This window comes from Chiloscyllium punctatum, chromosome 39, assembly GCF_047496795.1.
Source record: "Chiloscyllium punctatum isolate Juve2018m chromosome 39, sChiPun1.3, whole genome shotgun sequence".
Taxonomy (NCBI): Eukaryota; Metazoa; Chordata; class Chondrichthyes; order Orectolobiformes; family Hemiscylliidae; genus Chiloscyllium; species Chiloscyllium punctatum.
This window is the reverse complement of record NC_092777.1, coordinates 37,157,864-37,177,568: the sequence shown is the minus strand read 5'-3', so window position 1 is coordinate 37,177,568 and position 19,705 is coordinate 37,157,864. Positions and strand designations below refer to the sequence as shown.

General features: G+C 40.3%; 1 protein-coding gene across 3 annotated transcripts in view; it reads right to left on the bottom strand.

Moving 5' to 3' along the window:
- The window catches only part of LOC140463959 (alpha-1,6-mannosylglycoprotein 6-beta-N-acetylglucosaminyltransferase B-like), an 864,396-nt gene that overhangs the window by 693,253 nt on the left and 151,438 nt on the right, over nt 1-19,705 (bottom strand). For all 3 annotated transcript variants that reach the window (XM_072558468.1, XM_072558467.1, XM_072558466.1), the window contains one exon: nt 12,261-12,399. In XM_072558468.1, the coding sequence (XP_072414569.1) occupies nt 12,261-12,399 (139 nt within the window). The remainder of the gene's footprint in view (nt 1-12,260; nt 12,400-19,705) is intronic.

Here is a 19,705-nt window from a genome sequence, read left to right as displayed (position 1 = left end):
TTTGGTTGATTGGTGCGGGTGTCTCGGAGATGTTCCCTAAAGCGCTCTGCTAGGAGGCGCCCAGTCTCCCCAATGTAGAGGAGACCACATCGGGAGCAACGGATACAATAAATGATATTGGTGGATGTGCAGGTGAAACTTTGATGGATGTGGAAGGCTCCTTTAGGGCCTTGGATAGAGGTGAGGGAGGAGGTGTGGGCACAGGTTTTACAGTTCCTGCGGTGGCAGGGGAAAGTGCCAGAATGGGAGAGTGGGTCGTAGGGGGGTGTGGACCTGACCAGGTAGTCACGGAGGGAACCGTCTTTGCGGAAGGCGGATCCGAGACACCCGCACCAATCAACCAAACCGTCCCGTGGCCCAACATTTCAACTCCCCCTCCCACTCTGCCGAGGACATGGAGGTCCTGGACCTCCTTCATCGCCGCTCCCTCACCACCAGATGCCTGGAGGAAGAACGCCTCATCTTCCGCCTCGGAACACTTCAACCCCAGGGCATCAATGTGGACTTCAACAGCTTCCTCATTTCCCCTTCCCCCACCTCATCCTAGTTTCAAACTTCCAGCTCAGTTACTGTCTCCTTGACTTGTCCGACCTGCCTATCTTCTTTTCCACCTATCCACTCCACCCTCTCCTTCTTGACCTATCACCTTCATCTCCTCCCCCACTCACCCATTGTACTCTATGCTACTCTCTCCCCACCCCCACCCTCCTCTAGCTTATCTCTCCATGCTTCAGGTTCACTGCCTTTATTCCTGATGAAGGGCTTTTGCCCGAAACGTCGATTTCACTGCTCGTTGGATGCTGCCTGAACTGCTGTGCTCTTCCAGCACCACTAATCCAGAATTTGGTTTTCAGCATCTGCAGTCATTGTTTTTACCTTGTAAAATGTAGGTGTCTAGCAACAGTTGAGAAGAGGCAGAACATTAGGAAGGTTGCACAACATTGTTGACAGATAATGGAAAGGACATACGACAGCTTAAAAATTGGAATGAGGATTTTAAAATTGCAGCATTGCTAGATCAATGGCCATTTATGTTTAATAAACACAGAGGAATTGAACTGAGAGACGAGTGAAGTTGGCAACAGACAACGTTTATGATAGTGAAATATATGTAGGTAGATCATACAATGGTTTCTGTCTCCTAAAAAGAAGTTTTTAAATGTCCACCTATGTATGGTGGAACAGAATTTAGAGAGAGAGAGAGCAGAGAGACAGAGACAGATTGAGACAGACAGAAAGCAAGCCTTGTCCTTGTGGATGGAAATGGACATGTGTCTGGAAAGTGCTGCCTAAGATTCTTTGGTAAATTTCTGTATATTACTGACAGCTACTAATGAGTATTGGTGATGGATTCAACAGGTCACAGATTAAATGATTGGGAGTTTGAGAGCCCAATGGTAAATGATTTGAGGGAGAGACTTTTTCCTTGTGTAAGGCACAGAAAGATGGGAATTTGGGAGTTTGGAGGGAAATGTAGATCGAAAATGATAGAATGGAGCAATCAGAAACTGCATCAGTGCTTGTAATGGCAGAGGTTTCGAACTGCAAGAGGTAAGAAGGCCAAGCAGATGGCCATATATTTGGGTAGGAAGGTTTATATACAGGGTAAAACAAAGACTGCAGATGCTGGAAACCAGATTCTGGATTAGTGATGCTGGAGAAGCACAGAAGTTCAAGCAGCATATACAACCAGATATTTAAAAGAAGGAAGAGCAGCCAGGCATCAAGATTCTTTGAAGAGAAAGGTGCAATCACTCTTCATCCATGCCTCTGCTAGGCTAAGATATCAATATATTCATCCATAATAAGCTTATTGATGACAGTTTTTATTAGCAAATGAACATACATTTGAGAGGTACCTGTGGAGGGATGCAGTTTATCATTATGTTGAACTGACATTAATCTAAGGAATCAGTGTTTCCCATGTTCTGAGAATTACATAATTGCTTATTTATAGTAGAATTAACTGGAAATATTCAAAAGACAAGTACATTTTGGCAGAGGTCTTACTAAGTATTAGCTACAATAGATGAATGTATTTTCATACCTAACATAAATTATCTGAATTTACCACTTAATGAGGAAATGTATAACAAACCCAATATGCCAAATGTACAAAAGTGAAAATGGTATGAAGTGCAACTTGAATCATTGTCTTCAAAGCTGTGGGTTAACACAGTACTGTGAGACACAGTGAGCACTACTGCTGACATTTCCAGAGGGACACATCACCTATCACTGTTAGTTTGTCACTTGGTTATGAAGTGGAAAAGTTTCAGTTCACTGCACTGTCATTCTTTAGATTGGAATTCTTTTGACAAGACAGCCTTCTTATCAAAGTACTTTTAATTTTATTTATCAATCAGAAAATGTAAGTAGCAAAAAAGAACTTAAAATTTGAAAAACAATGCATTGAAATTACTGAAAAAAGAAACAGAACTAATCATTATTAATGCATAATATATCCCAACAATTCATATCATGAAAGAGTTACACTGTAATTTGTAAATTTTATAGATTGTTGACTGATTTTTACTTCTCATTAGCCTTTCAAAAATGAGACCCAATTAATTACTGGATTTGTGTGTAAATATAAACAAATCGCACTCCAGAAAGTTAGGGCCGGCACTTCCAGTCATAAGGACCCTGTTAAAGACAAAATTTATGGTCCCACCATGCTACTCACCCTCAACGACACAGAAAGGGCACACGTGAAAATGTGGAGCCTCACTGGTGCAAGTCGTGAATTGTTCCAAGAGGCTACTTACAATAAGACACTTTTGCTTAATTTTCCTTTCTGATTCTCTGAACTTTCTTTCTTAATTCAGTCATTTTCCTGCGTCCGTTAATGTAGTAACTACAGATTTGCTGATTTAGCCAAAATGAGAAAAAAAATGTATAAAGCTTTCCCTTTTGTAATATCAATGTATTGATCATATCTTAAGTATTTTCTGAAGAGGTGCGTGTGTCTATAAATTGTAGTAAACTGGTGACATTGGTTGGCTGAAGTTCTGATTTAGAACAGATGCAGGGCAGTTGTTGTGTGATTGGCCATGTGAAAATGTGATTAATCACACCACGATCACATTATGTTACAGAAATATCATCTGGTTGATTAGATGACACAAAAGCAGCAAGGAAACAGCAATGAGCAAGCTGGCCCAAGGCCAAGCATTGCTAAAACCTAAAGATAAGCCTCCTTCTGGAGAAAACAAACAGATATCCTATTAAGCAAAAGATCAATGACTATGGTAAGTGACACAATTGTGGTGTTTAATAAAATACTACATTTGTTATTCCTTATGTATTTCTCTATTTAAGGGTAGGTAATGGTTTAGTGGTATTATCACTACCAGTGATGCAGGTCATGTTCTAGGGAGCCAAGTTTGAATCCTGCCGTGACAGATGGTGGAATTTGAATTCAACAAAATATCTGGAATTAAGAGTCTAACAATGACCATGGATCCATTGTCGATTGTTGGAAAAACCCACCTGGTTCACTAATGTCCTTCAGGGAAGGAAACTGCCATCCTTACCTGGTCTGGCCTACATGTAACTCCAGACCCACAGCAATGTGGTTGACTCTTAACTGCCCTCTGGGCATTTAGGTATGGGCAATAAATACTGGCCTAACCAGCAATGTCCTCATCCTAAAAATGAATAATAAAAAAAAGATTGTTTCTTATGAGAATGTTGGCAAATGTATAGGAAATCCAAAATGGCCAGGTACTTTTGGTGTTGAAAGTGAATATAAAAGGCACAAACAGATTTTATTCCACAATACTACCTTCTCTCTGATCAGACTATAATAGCTATGTCCATGCATCTTTGTTGAATGATACAAGCAATATGGTATGGTAAATAGACAATAGACAATAGGTGCAGGAGAAGGCCATTTGGCCCTTTGAGCCAGTACCACCATTCATTATGATCATGGCTGATCATCCACAATCAGTATCCTGTTCCTGCCTTATCCACATAACCCTTGATTCCACTATCTTTAAGAGCTCTATCTATCTCTTTCTTGAAAGTATCCAGAGACTTGGCCGCCACTGCCTTCTGGGTCAGAGCATTCTTTTTATCCACCACTCTCTGGGTGAAGAAATTTCTCCTCAACTCTGTTCTAAATGGTCAGCCCTTATTTTTAAACTGTGTCCTCTGGTTCTGGACTCACCCATCAGCGGAAACATGCTTCCTGCCTCCAGACTATCCAATCCTTTAATAATCTTATACGTCCCCTCTCATCCTTCTAAACTCAAGTGTATACAAGCCCAGTCGCTCCAATCTTTCCACAAATAAAAGATGCAGGCTATTCTTCTGTTTAAATAAACTCCAATTATATTTATCCTGTTACTGTTTCAGTTATGTGCTATCAGTGGACACCATCTTTAAACAAATACGCAAAGTGAATTATATCTCATCCAAGACATGTAAGATATAAGAATGCAAAAGAAAGGCCTTCTGTAAAATAATAATAAAAAACAGAAATACTGATTAAAATTATTACCTTGTTGTTGATCTTTGTTTTGTAATTTATTTTTATTTGTGTTTCTGTTGCTTTATTTCGGACTAAATAATGTAAATTGATGTATTTTGACAAGAAGGCTGCCTTGTCAAACCCAATAAAGACTTATATTGTGAAAGATGTCAGTGTTACTTAACTGAAAATTTACAAAAAAAGGTTCTGGAAAGCTTGAGCTTATTTCGGACTAACCTTCACAAGAAGCTTGTAATTCAGTCTAACAGAATTCTAATTAGCAGATGCACATAGACTTCAAACGTTGCACAAAAGCAAAACCGCCAGAGGATGAAACCTTTTCTGCAGGTAAAGCTGTCCCCATACATCAACAGTATTTGAATAGTCAAAGTAATAACATTAATTGTTTCACAGAAATCTTATGGTCAAATCCCTTGCTCTAATACACTGCAGATTGAATCGATTAGGAACATATACCAAAACATTTCCAAGTCATATATATTCTGTAACAGATTGAAAGCAGGGTTGGAGAAGCAGTACAAGAGCACAATTAAATGTGTATGTTGTAATGGAAAATAATGTATTTATATATCTCAGGAATTGCTAATGTGAACTCAGTGATCATAAGTAGTCTTTGTGAGTACTATTGATGCAGTATGATGGGGCATTATTACATTGAGAACCTCTGGCAATTTGAAAAGATATTGGAGAATGTATTGGAGCATGAGAAAAAAGTGTATGCTTTAATAATAAACATGTAAGAAACAATTATTCACATGATGAATTCTTGCCCAAATTGTCAATACTAAAATCTCAACAAACTAACAAAGCAAATTTGCAGTATTTTCCATTTCTAATTTCAGAGTTATAGAATTTGGTGTATTTCTCCTCTAATTTTAGGAATACATTTTAGTTGTCCACAATGGATCGAAGCTGATTGAAAATAGGTGCCTAGTGATCTTTCCATTCAGTTTTTTTTAAAAAATGAAAATCTTGCTTATGTGTGTTTTTAAAGCCAGATATCAGATCATCATTCCATTCCTAAGGACATGTTTACGTACAGAAATCAAGCACTATCATTTGGATTCATTGACACAATAGCTAAATGAACTGGTATGAAAATTGGCCTGGATTGTGTAACATCAGCTAAAAATTGGTAATAGAGTCAGAAATTGCTGGAGAAACTCAACAGGTCTGGTTACATTTGTGGAGAGAAAGCAGAGTGAACATTTCAGAAGGTTCTGAAGAAGGATCACTGAAACTGAAACATTAATTCTCCTTTCTCTCCACAGATGCTGCCAGACTTGCTGAGCTTATGCAGCATGTCTGTTTTTGCTTCACATTTTTAACATCTGTAGCTCTTGGTTTTATTTTAGCTCAAAATTGGTATTTGCCTTTCCTTACATCTTGATCTGCCCCCAAACCTTTGATTGGCAACATCTTGGCACCAACATAGGCTGGTATTTGTTGCTGATTGCGATGGGACCTGTGGCATTTGAGGACATGATAAACAGCAGAGGCAGATCCAAACAATGAAACCGAAGGATCCTCAGTGAGACACACAAGACTATACTTTCCTGGCCACATTAAGGTTGCCAAACTGTGGGAAACTGTGCATGTTGGTTCCTCCTTCTGAGGAATATCCAAATGGTAATAAATTCAGCAGCCATAAGACCATAAGACATAGCAGCGGAAACAAGGCCATTCGGCCCATCGAGTCCACTCCACCATTCAATCATGGCTGATGGGCATTTTAACTCCACTTACCTGCATTCTCCCCGTAGCCCTTAATTCCGTGTGACATCAAGAATTTATCAATTTCTGCCTTGAAGACATTTAGAGTCCCAGCCTCCACTGCACTCTGCGGCAATGAATTCCACAGGCCCACCACTCTCTGGCTGAAGAAATGTCTCCACATTTCTGTTCTGAATTTACCCCCTCTAATTCTAAGGCTGTGTCCATGGGTCCTAGTCTCCTTACCTAACGGAAACAATTTCCTTGCGTCCACCGTCTCCAAGCCATGTATCATCTTGTAAGTTTCTATTAGATGTCCCCTTCATCTTCTAAACTCCAGTGAATACAATCCCAGGATCCTCAGCCATTCCTCATATATTAGACCTACCATTCCAGGGATCATCCATGTGAATCTCCGCTGGACATGCTCCAGTGCCAGTATGTCCTTCCTGAGGTGTGGGGACCAAAACTGGACACAGTACTCCAAATGGGGCCTAACCAGAGCTTTATAAAGTCTCAGTAGCACAACGGTGCTTTTATATTCCAACCCTCTTGAGATAATTGACAACATTGCATTTGCTTTCTTAATCACGGACTCAACCTGCATGTTTACCTTTAGAGAATCCTCAACTAGCACTCCCAGATCCCTCTGTACTTTGGCTTTATGAATTTTCTCACTGTTTAGAAAGTAGTCCATGCTTGTATTCTTTTTACCAAAGTGCAAGACCTTGCATTTGCTCACATTGAATTCCATCAGCCATTTCCTGGACCACTCTTCCAAACTATCTAGATCCTTCTGCAGCCTCCCCACTTCCTCAGTACTACCTGCCTGTCCACCTAACTTCGTATCATCGGCAAACTTTGTTAGAATGCCCCCAGTCCCTTCATCCAGACCATTAATATATAACGTGAACAGCTGCGGCCCCAACACTGAACCCTGCGGGACACCGCTTGTCACCGGCTGCCATTCCGAAAAAGAACCTTTTATCCCAACTCTCTGCCTTCTGTCAGACAGCCAATCCTCAATCCATACCAGTAGCTCACCTTGAACACCATGGGCCCTCACCTTGCTCAGCAGCCTCCCGTGTGGCACCTTATCAAAGGCCTTTTGGAAGTCTAGGTAGACCACATCCACTAGGTTTCCCCGGTCTAACCTACTAGTCACCTCTTCAAAGAACTCCAACAGGTTTGTCAGGCACGACCTCCCCTTACTAAATCCATGTTGACTTGTTCTAATCCGACCCTGCTCTTCCAAGAATTTAGAAACCTCGTCCTTAATGATGGATTCTAGAATTTTACCAACAACCGAGGTTAGGCTAATTGGCCTATAATTTTCCATCTTTTGTCTTGATCCTTTCTTGAACAAGGGGGTTACAACAGCGATCTTCCAATCATCCGGGACTTTCCCTGACTCCAGTGACTTTTGAAAGATCTCAACCAACGCCTCCGCTATTTCCTCAGCCACCTCCCTCAGAACTCTAGGATGTAGCCCGTCGGGGCCAGGAGATTTATCAATTTTAAGACCTTTTAGCTTTTCTAGCACTTTCTCTTTTGTAATGACAACCATACTCAACTCAGCCCCCTGATTCCCTTTAATTGTTGGGATATTACTCATGTCTTCCACTGTGAAGGCTGATGCAAAGTACTTATTAAGTTCTCCTGCTATTTCCTTATCTCCCATCACTCGGCTTCCAGCATCAGTTTGAAGTGGCCCAATGTCTACTTTTGCCTGTCATTTGTTTCTTATGTATTGAAAGAAACTTTTAGTATCATCTCTAATATTACTGGCAAGCCTACCTTCATATTTGATCCTCTCTTTCCTTATTTCTCTCTTTGTTATCCTCTGTTTGTTTTTGTAGCCTTCCCAATCTTCTGATTTCCCAGTGCTCTTGGCCACTTTATAGGATCTCTCTTTTTCTTTGATAGATTTCCTGACTTCCTTTGTCAGCCACGGCTGTCTAATCCCTCCCCGGATAATCGTTCTCTTCTTGCGGATGAACCCTTACCATGAAAGCAGTCAATTATAGTCAGACTGAGGAGAAGTTTTCTGAAGAGGATGGCAGTGCCCCTTTGTTGATGTAGCTTCCTACACACTGTGAAACCCATCAACATCTTGGAAGAGTCCTCTTAGCAGGAGGTCAGTGGGTTGGCGTGGCCAGTGATGCCCACGTTCCATTGATGATTTTTTTTTAAAAGCAGGCTACATGGCCAACAGGTGTCAATAGGCACTATACTGAATAGATTATCCTGTCACCCTTATGCCTCTCACAATACTGGGCACTCTTTTATTTCAGCTCTCCATGGTCCCCTCAATTTTGGGGCACTAGATCTCTGTTTTTTCCAGCAATTCTCAACTCTGCTCAGTGTGGAGGCCAGTTGGAAATTGCTGCAAACTGTTCCATTGATCTCCAATCCTTCTGATCAGCTTACCATCCTTTTAATTGAAATTGGTCAACAGGAAACTAATTCTTAATTGGTCAACTCTGGGAAGACCACATCTAATATTTCATCATAGCTACTTCCAAGTTGCTAATGCAATATTTAAGCTATTACTAATTCATAAGATTCCTTCATTTGCCAATAAAAGCTACACTCCCAATACAGCACTTTGGCAGCCTGTTTTTTTTTCAGTTTATTGCAGTCTATAAGAAATGTTTATGAATGCTTCTAATCTCAAATAATATATTGGAGCAAGGAATTCCTGACCAAAGTTGAGGGCAACACTCAAATTACATCCCATCCAGCAGAATTACCAAAAATCAGGAGCTATATGTTAATATATTAACTTAGCATAAAATCACATACAAAAACTTTAAAGACAAACAAGGGAAGATAAAACTGATAAAAGAAAATGTAGAAATAAATCATTCTCACTTTTTTATTATTTGAAATTATCCAACAAACCTACAATGTGAAATAATGAAATGAAAGTAAATTTTCAGTGTAAACAAGCTTATTTGGCAATAACAAATACTTTTTATGCTTTTTGGAATTTAGCCAGACCTGAATGGAAAACCTTATCTTTTTCAGTGGGCATGTTTGTTGGCCATTGTTGGTAAGTACATTAAATTCATGCCATTACTTGCATTTCAATGCCAAGGTAATTGATGAGTAGATGTAACAAGAAAAAAGGTCAATCAGACAAGATTCCATGCATGTATGGATAACATAAAGTTGTTGTCTGACTTAATTATTATTTCCATATTAATGAATAATGTATATGATGTGATTATAATATATCTCTGGAAGTGAGTTGCGATGTAATTATTCAATTAAAGATCTCTAATGAGATCAATAATTGATGAAAAAGTTAATAAATGTTTTATAATTGCATTCTGCTGGAAATAGCACTTGATAAAAGAAAACCATCTCATTAATGCAGATGTATCATTTAATATTTCTTGGGTGTCAGCAAAATGCCTTTAAACAGTACCTTTTAGTATAGCACAATGCCTCAAAAAAATCATAGTAAATCATAGTGGCAGAGTTATAGTACTAATTGCAAGTTTAGTCAAAAAGGTGGCGATAGAGAAAGGTAGACGAAATACATAAATATAATTTCAAGGGGAGAAAGAAGTTTAGTAGAATATACAGATTAATGTTACATGACAGAAGGGTGCACAAATGGGTCAAAGTTATCAAAGGTATTGGAGTGAGGCTATTTAGATATTTCAAAGCAATGACAAGGAACTCAAACTTAATGCATTAGAAGATGGAGTAAATGTAAGTCAGTGGAAACAAGAGGTTGGTGAACAAAGTTACCTAAAGCAGGATGGTAGGTAAATTAAGAATCTAGGTTTTTGCCTTGAATGACAGGGCCTACATTTTAACAAAAATGGTGGCAAGAAGAGCTACCCCAAAACAGAGTATCTGTCGTTTTCATTAGCAGATTAGATTAGATTAGATTACTTACAGTGTGGAAACAGGCCCTTCGGCCCAACAAGTCCACACCGACCCGCTGAAGCGCACCCATCTACACCCATTCCCCTACATTTACCCTGCACCTAACACTATGGGCAATTTAGCATGGCCAATTCACCTACCTTGCACATTTTTGGACTGTGGGAGGAAACCAGAGCACCCGGAGGAAACCCACGCAGACACGGGGAGAATGTGCAAACTCCACACAGTCAGTCGACTGAGCTGGGAATTGAACCCAGGTCTCTGGCGCTGTGAGGCAGCAGTGCTAACCACTGTGCCACCGTGCCGCCCCCACTGTGCCACCGTGCCTCCCATTAGGGGAGGACTTGGAATGGTTCACACCATATTTTTATTCACAAAGGTACCTCCACAGTTTGAAGCTCAACTGCTTCAGTCAAATCCCATTTTCATTGGTGAGATGTCCAAAACATAACTCGTGCCCTTTGGCCTATCAGGAGAAGGACTGAACACTCTAAAGTTCTTTGAGAAGATAAGGTATCCTTTTTGAAATGGTCATGAACATCTTAGGAAGAGGTCAGATGTGCTTTTAGGGTGGTAAAGTGTTCTTTCAGATTGTTAAGAGTAGATATGAGTGTGTAAATGATGGATACATCTACTGGAACTTGTAAGGGAACCTACAAGGGACAAGTGAAAGGAGCGTTCAAGAGGGCTGTTAAGGGAACTGTCATGCTGTAACAACTGGGCCACATGGGACAGTCCCTGTGGCTGCTTCCAAACATCCTCCAGGAGTGACTGGCACAACTCCCATTAAACCCTGACATTTCCCAAACAAATATCGCATCAGATTTGGGACATTGGGAATTTGACTCTGTGCTCTTGTTCCAGGAATGAAAAAGGAGGCCAGAATTTACAATTGAATAGCGATCAGTGGGAAGAATATAAAATTAAGTCATGGATAACATTGATTGGGGTTTTAAAAGCAAGTGGCCAGCAAGGGAGATTCAGCTCATGACAAGGGATTAAAGTTACAGGCTGAAAACGAAGGTGGTCCTACTCTTGACGTGGAATTGCAATATTTTCTGCAGAACTTCATTTTTTAAGCACTGCTTTAGAAGATAAGTTGGTGTCTCCCGTGCGCTACATTAAAAAAAAAGCATGATTGCTTAAATTCTTACAATCTTAAACTTAATCTTGGTCTAAACCATAGAAACACATCCAAATCATTTGTGTAGCCCTAAACGTTTCTGTGAAGGAAGATACCAAAATGCTTTGCACAATTTTTTTTAGTGTTATCCCTGCTATTTAGTTAAATGTGGCTATAAATTGCACAGAAGATCTTATAACCAACAACAAGCTGAATAACTATTTAATTTGTTTATGCAGTAAACGCTGGGATTGAACAGTATCAATGAAATTAGAGAAGAACACCTCATCCTTTGGCATGTTGTGACCTGGAATGTACTGTCCCCACATGAACAGACAGTCAGTGACTCAATTTAAAATCTCATCACATTTAGTAAAGTATTGCACTGGAGTGGCAGTTTAGATAAAGTGTTCAGTAGAATGGAGTGAACGCATAATATTCTAATTCAGAGACAGATATGCTAATAATTAAACCCAAGGTGATGTTAAATGCAATATTAAATACAATGTTTATTTGGAAAATCTCATTAAATATATCTATCATGCATATGAGAAATATTTTCCATATTATCTATTCATTATCTGTGAATCAGCAGGGCTGCTAGCTATAAGGCCAAGCTACAGTGGAGAAATGGAATTGACTTTAAAGTTTTTGGATTTTCTGACTGGAATGTTCTACTTACAGAGATGTACAATTTTAATAATACAGTCACAGATTCTTGAATATGTTAAAAATACCCAAAAAGCTAAATAGTCACTATTTTGTGAACATGCCCATATTACAATAATAGTTGCAAATCTGATAAGTTCTAATTAATTTGGTTACAGTACAGATTTGTGTATTATTAAAGGATCAAATCTTAAAAATTGTGATTTTTCTTCAAAAGCCAAAAGTTTTGTCTTCTCTTTGAGCAGCACACTGGTATGCATGTTTTAAGAATGCTGGTTAACACAGAACAACACAGCAATAGTCGTCTCAAACTGTACGAGCTATTAATATTGTTCATTTTATGTTGGCACTTACCGATTTAAAGCAGAGCTGAGTTCCTCCAATTTTCTGAAGTCACTCACATTTTCCAGTTTTGCCAGTGGCTCCATCCGCTTCACTATTACTTCCAGCATATCTGTCATTTTCCTCAGCACACGTGACTCTAAACCAATTCCTTTGAATGCAAGAACAAATATTTTGTCAGTACAACAAAGCAACAATGTATCGAATGCAAAGAACATGGTTACATCAGAGCTTTGGCTAGGCCGCGCTGGAAAATGGGCTTGAGGAAATTTGAGAAAAACATGCACATGATTAGAAATATATTCCAAAAAGGGTGGTTTTGCTTGAATTTTGAAACTGGTTCCGGTGGCATATTAATAAGTGAGCAGTTTGAAAATAATTGGCAAAAAGAAGTCAGGGGAGATAAGGAGAGCTTTTCTTAAAACTTGGCCAATGGTTCTGATTTGGAAGGCACTTTCTGAAAGGGTGGTGAAAGTAGTTTCAATAGTAACTTTCTATAAGAAATCAGATCTGCACTTAAAAAAGGTTAAAAATTGGAGAGGAATTGGGCAAGAACAAGGTAATATGATCCATGGGTAACTCTTTTAAAGAACTAACGTGGACATAATGGGTCAAATGGTCTCCATTTTTGCTCGATTCCATATATTGAATTTTACGATTAAAAACCATTAGATTGGGGTCATATCAGAAATTAAAAATGTGAAAGTTCTCAGACTTGACTTCAACTCTCCTCCAACTCACATGCAAGTACAACTGAGATCTGAGAAGGGATCATCAGCTAACCTGATCCCTAGAGGCAAGCTGGCTATTGAAACAAATTAATTAAACTGACACTGCTAAGTTAACTTTTTTTACAAATTTAACTGTGGCCTGCTGAAATTCCCAAGTCTTGGGAAACCAGTTATAAGAATGAAGGCAAGCAAAAAACAGTTTGGGACAAAATTTAAATGCTATTACAGCACTTACTTATGGTCAAGAGGAGTAGGAGTAATTCTCGCAGTTTCTCAAATTCACGCTCATCAAAACCTTCTCTCCCATAACGATAAAGATCCTCCTACCAGGGTTGGTGATCGAAGCAGGATTGACAACTCTCTGAATTGGATGTTGTTTTGGAGTTGGGGAAGATCCTCCCCACAGTTGAAATGCCAACGACAAAACCAGGTCCTTGACCACCAGGATTGGTTAGAATAAACACTAACCATCAGATTGGGATTTTCTCCTCCCACACCCTGTCTACTCTCTCCTACGGCTGATTTTAACCTACCCTCTGATATACCCCAAAGGGCACTCTGTAGTTATGGACTGGATTTATGTGAACTAAAAACTCCTCTGATGTTTTCCACGAATGGTTGGAAGAGAACCTCAAGGCACAAAACCTGTCAAGGAGAGTTCATTACTGCCTCCAGTCCTCATTCCCCTGCATGTTCCTCTTAATGTTGAAGTCCATAACCAAACTAAGCTTTGAAAACATTGTATTCAATTTCTGATTTTGATTTTTTTTCCCCTAATAAGATAACATGAACCAAAACATTCAATCCTTTGCCAACAAAATTCAAGGATCAAAATCTGATAAAACTGAAAATCTTTGAATCAAAAGGGTATGTTTTTTACTGATATTCACTCTGAAAAATGACATATAGATTCTGAAATAAACCTGAATGTCATGATAATATGGACTTTTTTGTGCCTGGCTTAGCATGCTTCAGTTGCAAGTGAAAGCAAATGCCTGTTGTTGAACTGTTTTAAAGTGACTTGCCAGCACCTAAACAGGCATTATCTCAATCTTTTTGGTGCAATTGCTGCTGGTGTCCATTTCTATTGCACAACATGTTTCAGCTGATGTTGGCCTATGTTTGTAAGATTTAATAGAATACAGTAGAGCAGATTGAGAGTAGATCAGTTTGGACTTTATATGTGTCAGAGTTAAATCAAACTGCATGATGGAAAAATCTGCTGAGTACAGTCCTCTGCTGTAAATGATTTATGATAAACAAATCTAAACTTCAAACCAGCTATTGTCTACCAGCTGGTAGCACATGAGCCTCTGGCTACTCTGATTAAATTAATATAAAAATTGATCAATGCAGTGGATTAAAACATTTTTTTCTTTTTAATCCGGTGTCAATACTTCACACCATACTTCACTGTACCTATTGATTTGCACAAAACAGCCCAGGAATGAAGAAGTATGCCCAGTGAACATAAGAGGAAACTAAAGAAAAAATAAATGTAAAATGCATACATCTGGATGAATGTGATGAATGCTTAGAATTATCTAGCAACCAACTAAATAGAAAAATCATTAGCATTATTCAAAATGAATTATATGTCACAATGAATTAATATGGTAGTGGGGTGAGCTTCAATACCTTTTTTCACCTTTTTTTTCTTTGTTGTTTCTTATATATTCTTAAATAACAACCCTTTAATGGAGGTCCAGTTAAAGAGAATGGCTAAGTAACATTCATTCAGTGACTGAGATGATTCCTCAGAGCTGAAAAATATGTTGCTGAAAAAGCGCAGCAGGTCAGGCAGCATCCAAGGAGCAGGAGAATCGATGTTTCGGGCATCAGCCCTTCTTCAGCAATGAAGAAGGTGTGCCAAGCAGGCTAAGATAAAAGGTAGGGAGGAGGGACTTGGGGGAGGGGCATTGGGAATGCGATAGGTGGAAGGAGGTTAAGGTGAGGGTGATAGGCTGGAGAGGGGGTAGGGGCAGAGAGGTCAGGAAGAAGATTACAGGTCAAGAAGACGGTGATGAGTCCAAGGATTGGGACTGAGATAAGGTGGGGGGAGGGGAAATGAAGGAGCTGGAGAAATCTGCATTCATCCATTGTGGTTGGAGGGTTCCTAGGTGGAAGATGAGGCGCTCTTCCTCCAGGCGTCGTGTTGCCATGGTCTGGCGATGGAGGAGGCCAAGGACCTGCTGACCTGACCCCCCACCCCCCACACCCACAGCCCCCACCAACATAACCTCCACTCCCGGCACCTTCCCCTGCAACCGCAAGAAATGCAAAACTTGCGCTCACACCTCCCCCCTTACTTCCCTCCAAGGCCCCAAGGGATCCTTCCATATCCATCACAAATTCACCTGCACCTCCACACACATTATTTACTGTATCCGCTGCACGCGATGTGGCCTCCTCTACATTGGGGAGACAGGCAGCCTACTTGCGGAACGTTTCAGAGAACATCTCTAGGACACCTGCGCCAACCAACCCAACCGCCCCGTGGCTGAACACTTTAACTCCCACTCCCACTCTGCCAAGGACATGCAGGTCCTTGGCCTCCTCCATTGCCAGACCATGGCAACACGACGCCTGGAGGAAGAGGACCTCAGCTTCTGCCTAGGAACCCTCCAACCACAAGGGATGAATGCAGATTTCTCCAGCTTCCTCATTTCCCCTCCCCCCCACCTTATCTCAATCCCAACCCTCAGACTCAAGCCTTCCTAACCTGCAATCTTCTTCCCGGCCTCTCTGCCCCCACCCCCTCTCCAGCCTATCACCCTCACCTTAACTTCCTTCCACCTATCGCATTCCCAACGCCCCTCCCTCCAGTCCCTCCTCCCTACCTTTTATCTTAGCCTGCTTGGCACACCTTCTTCATTGCTGAAGAACGGCTTATGCCCGAAACGTCGATTCTCCTGCTCCTTGGATATTGCCTGACCTGCTGCGCTTTTCCAGCGACACATTTTTCAGCTCTGATCTCCAGCATCTGCAGTCCTCACTTTCTCCTAGATGATTACTCAGGGTTATGTTATGTGCGTTTAGTAGAAAAAAATAGATAAAAGGACCTTGCTCACAACAGGAAGGATTGTATTAAGAGCATTCTACATCATAAAATTAATACAATCAAATTACAACACCGACTAAACTAATTTGACTTATGCAATATCAAGATAATAATATACAATATCTGAGTAGTAGGGATTACTGCTGACTATGTGGAAATTACAAATCATTTTGTTTAGTCTTACAGTAAAACAAAGCATGCAAAATATCTTTGTTATCTTAAAAGGGTACAGGTCGCTCTGCTATAACGCATGTTTCGTTAGCGCGAATTTGCTATAACACAATTAATGAATGGGGAACACTGTTTCTAAAGCATAAACATTTAAAATGTGTGTTGGCTGTAACATAATTATATCAATAACACTTTAAGTGCTGTTTCAAAAGCACGATTTTTCTATAATACGGGGTTGCACAAGAATGTGACCATCGCATTATAGAAGAACTATTGTATACACCAGTCTACTGATATCACTATACAGCCTTCTGTTTACTTCTCTGGACACTGCACTGGGTGAACATCGTCTACTGTATCTGCTTAGACTCAAAAAAAGTAAAGCAACAACATAATGTTAGTAAAAACCTAAAGAACTGCGGATGCTGTAAATCAGAAACAAAAATAGAAATTGCTGGAAAAGCTCAGCAAGTCTGGAATTATCTTGATCTGAAATGTTAACACTGATTTCTCTCCACAGATGCTGCCAGACCTGCAGAGCTTTTCTAGCAATTTCTGATTTTGTTTCTGAACATAATTTTAATGCCCTTGGGTTGTGAGAGGTGATCTTAAGTGTAAAATATAATAATTTGGCTCTGACTCCTCAAAACATATTCTTAATCACAGTTTACGATAGTTACTCATCACAAGGTGTGAACAGAGCCAATATTTGTAATATGCTACTTATCAGCAAATAACTAAATTAACTTAAGTCTTTAGGCATTGTTTATTGAACTGGTATAAAAGGAATCACTCCAGCACTGCCATTACAACCCAATACCAAGATTTGTCAAATATGTTTTCTTTCATTTACTGGCAGGAAAACAAAATTTACTGTTATCACAGCAATTAGGAAATGCATCACTTCACCGACCAAAACAATACATTATTTTTTATGGTCAAAATTCAATAAATGAATTGTTATATCTGAAATCTGTTCTTATTATCAACAAAGTTAATAGTCACCTTGAAATGAAACTGGAGTCATATCTTTAGAACATTTCAAATTCAGAAAATACAAAGCTAATATCTCTCAGATTCACCAAAATGATCATTAACTGATGAGGGGATACAGTCATAGAATCACAGAGGTGTACAGCACGGAAACTGACCCTATGGTCCAACTCGTCCACACCGACCAGATATCCCAACCTAATCAAGTCCCACTTGCCAACACCCAGTCCACATCCCTCCAAACAGAAGGGTGGTAAGGACAAGCCAGTGAACTATAGACCAGTGAGCCTGACGTTGGTGGTGGGCAAGTTGTTATAGAGAATCCTGAGGGACATGACTTTGTGCATGGGAAATCATGTCTCGCAAACTTGATTGAGGTTTTTGAAGAAGTAACAAGGAGGATTGATGAGGGCAGAGCAGTCGACATGATCTGTATGGATTTCAGTAAGGTATCCGCCAAGGTTCCCCATGGGAGACTGGTTAGCAAGGTTAGATCTCATGGAATACAGGGAGAACTAGCCATTTGGATACAGAACTAGCTCAAAGGGAGAAAACAGAGAGTGGTGGTGCATGGTTGTTTCTCAGACCCGTGGCCTGTGACGAGTGGAGTACCACAAGGATTGGTGCTGGGTCCTCTGCTTTGCGCCACTTATGTAAATGATTTTGATATGAACATAGGAGGTATGGTGAGTAAGTTTGCAGATGACACCAAAATTGGAGGTGTAGTGGACAGCGAAGAAGGTTACCTCAAATTACAGCAGGATCTTGATGTGCCAATGGACTGAGAAGTGACAGATGGAGTTTAATTTTGGGAAAGCAAATCTTAGGAGGACTTATACACTTAATGGTAAGGTCCCTGGGAGTGTTGCTGAACAAAGAGACCTTGGAATGCATAACTCCTTGAAAGTGGAGTCGCAGGTAGGTAGGATAGTGAAGAAGGTGTTTTAGTCTGCTTTCCTTTATTGGTCAGAGTGTTAAGTACAGGAGTTGGGAGGTCATGTTGCGGCTGTACAGGACATTGACTAGTCTACTTTTCGAATTGAGTGCAATTCTGGTCTTCTTCCTATCGGAAGGATGTTCTGAAACTTGAAAGGGTTCAGAAAAGATTTACAAGGATTTTGCCATTGGAGGATTTGAGCTATAGGGAGAGGTTGAATAAGCTGGGACTGTTTTCACTGGAGTGTCGGAGGCTGAGGGGTGACCTTATGGAGGTTTATAAAATCATGAAGGGCATGGATAGGATAAATAGACAAAGTCTCTTCCCTGGGGTGGGGGAGTCCAGAACTAGAGGGCATAGGTTTAGTGTGAGACAGGAAAGATATAAAAGAGACCAAAAGGGCAACTTTTTCACGCAGAGGGTGGTACGTGTATGGAATGAGCTGCCAGAGGAAGTACTGGAGGCCAGTACAATTGCAACATTTAAAAGGCATCTGGATGGGTAAATGCTTAGGTAGGGTTTGGAGGGATATGGGCCAGATGCTGGGAGGTGGGACTAGATTAGGATGGAATATCTGGTCAGCATGGATGTGTTGAAATGAAGGGTCTGTTTCCATGCTGTATATCTCTGACTCTTTGACTCCAATCATATATTCATCCAGATACCTTTTCAATGTTGCTATTATACTCGCGTCCACCACTTCTTCTGGCAGCTCATTTCATACACGTACCACACTCTGCACGAACATGCAGCCCCTTAGGTCTCTTTTACATCTTTCCCTTTTCAGCCTAAGCCTATGCCCTCTCAAGTTCTGGACTTCCACACCCCAGAGAAAAGACTCTGTCTGTTTACCCTATCCATGCCCCTCATGATTTCATAAACCTCTATAAGTTCACCCCTCAGCCTCCGACACTCCAGGGAAAACAGCCCCAGCCTATTCAGTCTCTCCCTACAGCTCAAATCCTCCAACCCTGGCAACATTCTTGTCAATCTTTTCTGAACCCTTTCACGTTTCACAACATCCTTCCTATAGGAAGGAGGCCAGAATTCCATGCAATATTCTAAAAGTGGTCTAACCAATGTCCTAAACAGCCGCAACATAATCTCCCACTCCTGTATTCAATACTCTGACCAATAAAAGAAAGCAGACCAAAACACCTTCTTCATTATCCTGTCTACCTGCAACTCTACTTTCATGGAGCTATGAACCTGCACTCCAAGGTCTCCTTGTTCAGTAACACTTCCCAGGACATAACCATTAAGTGTATAAGTCTTGCTAAGATTTGCTTTCCCAAAATGCAGCATCTCACATTTATCTAAATTAAACTCCAACTGCCACTCCTCATCCCATTGGCCCATCTGATCAAGATACCGTTGTAATCTGAAGTAACCTTCTTCACTGTCCACTACACCTCCAATTTTGGTGTCATCTGCAAACGTACTAACTACACCTCTCTGCTCACATCCAAATCATTTATATAAATGACGAAAAGTCGTGGACCCAGCACCGATCCTTGTGACACTCCACTGGTCACAGGCCGCCAGTCTGAACACTCCACCACCA